Source organism: Nanorana parkeri, unplaced genomic scaffold (genome assembly GCF_000935625.1).
Source record: "Nanorana parkeri isolate BGI_ZX_2015 unplaced genomic scaffold, ASM93562v1 scaffold416, whole genome shotgun sequence".
In the NCBI taxonomy this organism is placed as follows: domain Eukaryota; kingdom Metazoa; phylum Chordata; class Amphibia; order Anura; family Dicroglossidae; genus Nanorana; species Nanorana parkeri.
This window is the reverse complement of record NW_017306684.1, coordinates 536,036-538,375: the sequence shown is the minus strand read 5'-3', so window position 1 is coordinate 538,375 and position 2,340 is coordinate 536,036. Positions and strand designations below refer to the sequence as shown.

General features: G+C 43.3%; 1 protein-coding gene across 1 annotated transcript; it reads left to right on the top strand.

The window, feature by feature from the left end:
* The first annotated feature begins 950 nt into the window (after nt 1-950).
* On the top strand, nt 951-1,844 carry LOC108789708 (olfactory receptor 10A7-like). The gene has a single exon (XM_018559789.1). It carries the CDS (start codon nt 1,011-1,013, stop codon nt 1,842-1,844), a length of 834 nt encoding a protein of 277 aa, XP_018415291.1. The 5' UTR covers nt 951-1,010.
* Nucleotides 1,845-2,340: the final 496 nt, after the last annotated feature.

Sequence of the window (2,340 nt, the reverse complement as noted above, 5' to 3'; positions counted from 1 at the left end):
AAGCCCTGCAGTTTCCGTACTCACCTGCAGGGGTCTCCAGGCAGCCAGGAAGTGCTAGGTACCAGACCTCCACTGGATAGTGCTGGAAACTGCAACTCCAGTGCTCACCTGCAGGTGTCTCCCAGCTGCCGCCAATCATCTACCACCTGGTGCTCCCTGGGAAGGTACTTAAGCCCTGCCTGCAGTCAGGTCTGTGGCTCAGTATTGTTTCCTGCAGGGGGTCTCCAGGCAGCCAGGAAGTGCTAGGTACCAGACCTCCACTGGGTGGTGCTGGAAACTGCAACTCCAGTGCTCACCTGCAGGTGTCTCCCAGCTGCCGCCAATCATCTACCACCTGGTGCTCCCTGGGAAGGTACTTAAGCCCTGCCTGCAGTCAGGTCTGTGGCTCAGTATTGTTTCCTGTTTCGCCTGAGTCCCCAGTCCTGTAACCTGCTTCTGTCCCCGAGTCCTGTATCCTGTTTATGTTCTGAGTCCTGTATCCTGTTTATGTCCCCGAGTCCTGTAACCTGCTTCTGTCCCCGAGTCCTGTATCCTGTTTATGTCCCCGAGTCCTGTAACCTGCTTTTGTCCCCGAGTCCTGTATCCTGTTTATGTCCCCGAGTCCTGTAACCTGCTTCTGTTCACGAGCCCGGTAACCTGTTTATGTTCCTGAGTCCTGCTGCCCTGCTCCCCAGGTTTTCCAGCCCTGTTATACCCTGTGTGGGTATTCTGTGGTTTGTGGTTTGGTTTGTGTTATGTTTTGTTTCATATAATAAACGGTATATCATACATTCTGCCTTGTCCTGTGTGGTTACACGTGTTTGGTCTGCCTGTGTGGGTACCTGCGCAGGTGTGGGGTCACCTGTGCCGGTATCCCTGACATTCATTATATTGTTGTTGCATTTACATTCTGTTTCTTCTTTTCAGACTAGACAATGAGTGGAAACAACAAGACACACTTTACAAATTTTTTCCTTCTTGGCTTTGACCATATTCAGAGTTTCACTTTGTTCCTTTTCATTTTATTTGTGATGGTCTATGTCCTGACAATGTTCGGGAATGTCCTCATTGTTGTATTGGTATCTATCAGCCAACGTCTCCAATCCCCCATGTATCTGTTTCTCAGAAATCTCTCTTTTTGTGAAGTTCTTTTTACTACAAACATCGTCCCAAAAATGCTCCAAGTCATATGGCACGATGGCAGCAGCATATCGTTTTTCGGCTGCGCAAGTCAGCTCTATTTGTTTGGTGCCACTGGAATCGCCGAATGTCTCCTGCTTACGTCCATGTCTTATGATCGGTATTTGGCCATTTGTAAGCCTTTGCATTATTTTTCCATCATGAATGTCAAGCGATACTTGTACCTTGTCATCTTTTCGTGGCTGTGCGCAATAATCTTACCGGCCATCTCTATTGGACTCATCTGCATGCTGGATTTTTGTGGACCCAGCGTGGTTGACCATTTCTTTTGTGATCTCGCTCCTGTTCTTGAACTTTCTTGTTCAGATACTTCCACTGTGGAATTTGAAGTGTTTGCTCAAACAGTTCCTGTTTTTGTTTTCACATTTATTTACATTGTAGCAACCTATGTGTTCATCTTCCTTGCTATCTTGAAGATAACATCTACAGTTGGGCGTCAGAAAGCCTTCTCTACGTGTAGTTCCCACCTGACAGTGGTGTGTATATATTATGGGACCATGATATGTCTGTATGTCACCCCAAGTGGAAGGCAATCTGTAAAAGTCAATAAGACTCTATCTTTGCTCTATAGTGTGGTGACACCGTTATTAAACCCAATCATTTATAGCCTCAGAAATCAAGAAATTAGAAATGTTATTCAAAAAATTATTTTAAAAAAAACTTAGAAAGAGATTTCTATTTAGGTATATAGACTTTAACTTTGAAGCCCATAGATTATTTTTGCATTTTTCCTCCATCTGTAGCATCGAACATTTCAAATACATCCAAAGAATTAATCTATTTGTCCTGGTGACCTGTACCAAAAGTAAGGGAAATCTTTTGAGAAATTGAGGGGACATCTTACAGTGGGGACACCAGTTTTAATTATTTAAAATACTGTTTCCATTCCTTTGGAGACATCTCCACTTACTTCCTGTTGTGTCCCAAAGCAGGAAGTGAAGCAAAATTAAGGAAACAGACTGAAAAAACATGTTTAGACTTTCTCCTCATCAGCTCTCACACATGTATACCCTCTATGGATCAGAGATTTTTTTTTCCAGCTATGGCCTGGGTTTTTTTTTACAGTAATTTGTCATTACTTATGATAACAATGTAATTTTGGACAAATAAGGCCTTTTTTTGTTATATTGACTTTTTTTAAAAAAGACCTAAGGGGGTTAT

Bases quoted from the DNA above. Each gene is read 5' to 3' on its own strand.
- LOC108789708 (XM_018559789.1), top strand. From the start codon at position 1,011: ATGGTCTATGTCCTGACAATGTTCGGGAATGTCCTCATTGTTGTATTG.